General features: G+C 46.7%; 1 protein-coding gene across 1 annotated transcript; it reads right to left on the bottom strand.

Moving 5' to 3' along the window:
- Positions 1-257: 257 nt before the first annotated feature.
- On the bottom strand, positions 258-499 carry LOC130884759 (small EDRK-rich factor 2-like). Its single transcript, XM_057785906.1, has one exon. The coding sequence runs from the start codon at positions 474-476 to the stop codon at positions 297-299; it is 180 nt and encodes a 59-aa protein (XP_057641889.1). The 5' UTR covers positions 477-499; the 3' UTR covers positions 258-296.
- Between the last annotated feature and the right edge of the window lie 418 nt (positions 500-917).

Here is a 917-nt window from a genome sequence, read left to right as displayed (position 1 = left end):
CAGTGATATGGTATGAATGCTGTACTAAGAATATTTTTTTTAATACTTTGGGGTGTGCCCCATAGGAATAAAAAACACTGGGAAGGGGTAACCCCCCTCACCCCCAGGAGTGGCCCAGGGGTAGAGAGGCTACCTGAGGGGAAGGAAGCACAAAAGGAACCCGCTGCAGACTCAGGGCAAAGGGAATGCCATCGGTGCTGGGACCTGTGAGCACTACAGGAAGAAACTCGAGCATGGTGGGACTGGCTCCAGGCACACAGGTGTAGGGCAAGAGGATTGGACACGAAGTCGCAAAGCTACTTGTGTTCCTCCTTCTTCTCGTTTGCCTTTTTCTGCTTCTGCTGCATGATCTCCGAGTCCCTCTGCTTGTGGGCGGCAGCAGAAAGCCCATCATCTCGGCGCTTTCCCTTAACCGAGTCGCTCTGCTTCTTCATGTTCTTCTGGTGGGCGAGCTCTGGTTGGTTACCGCGGGTCATGGCGACGGCAGCGGCTCCAACCTGCCTCCATTGCGTATATTTTTATTTAGTGATTTATTTAAGTGTGTGCCCATGTGAACTCATATGAACAAAAAATGATGGGTATTTAGAAACCAGAGAACAACTTAAATGAATTATTTCTCCATATCAACCAAGTATGTCTCAGGGATCAAACTCAGGTCATCAGATTTGGTGGAAAATGACTTTACCAACGTAGCCGTCTTGCTGATCATAGAGGAGATTTTTGGGAATGTGGAGCAGAGAAAGAGAAATAGAATGGGGAAAGGTCTATATCTAACTGTCTGATTTTGGCTTATGCAGTTCATTTTAGAATGCTGATACTCAACTTTTATTTCCTGACTCACATGGAAAATGAGTTATCAGAAGTGTTCTAGCATTCTGAGGCACAATCTCCATGGGTCCCCACACTATGAGGTATGA

Source organism: Chionomys nivalis, chromosome 1, assembly GCF_950005125.1.
Source record: "Chionomys nivalis chromosome 1, mChiNiv1.1, whole genome shotgun sequence".
NCBI classification, from domain to species: domain Eukaryota; kingdom Metazoa; phylum Chordata; class Mammalia; order Rodentia; family Cricetidae; genus Chionomys; species Chionomys nivalis.
This window is presented reverse-complemented; position numbering and strand designations above follow the sequence as displayed.

Bases quoted from the DNA above. Each gene is read 5' to 3' on its own strand.
- LOC130884759 (XM_057785906.1), bottom strand. From the start codon at position 476: ATGACCCGCGGTAACCAACCAGAGCTCGCCCACCAGAAGAACATGAAG.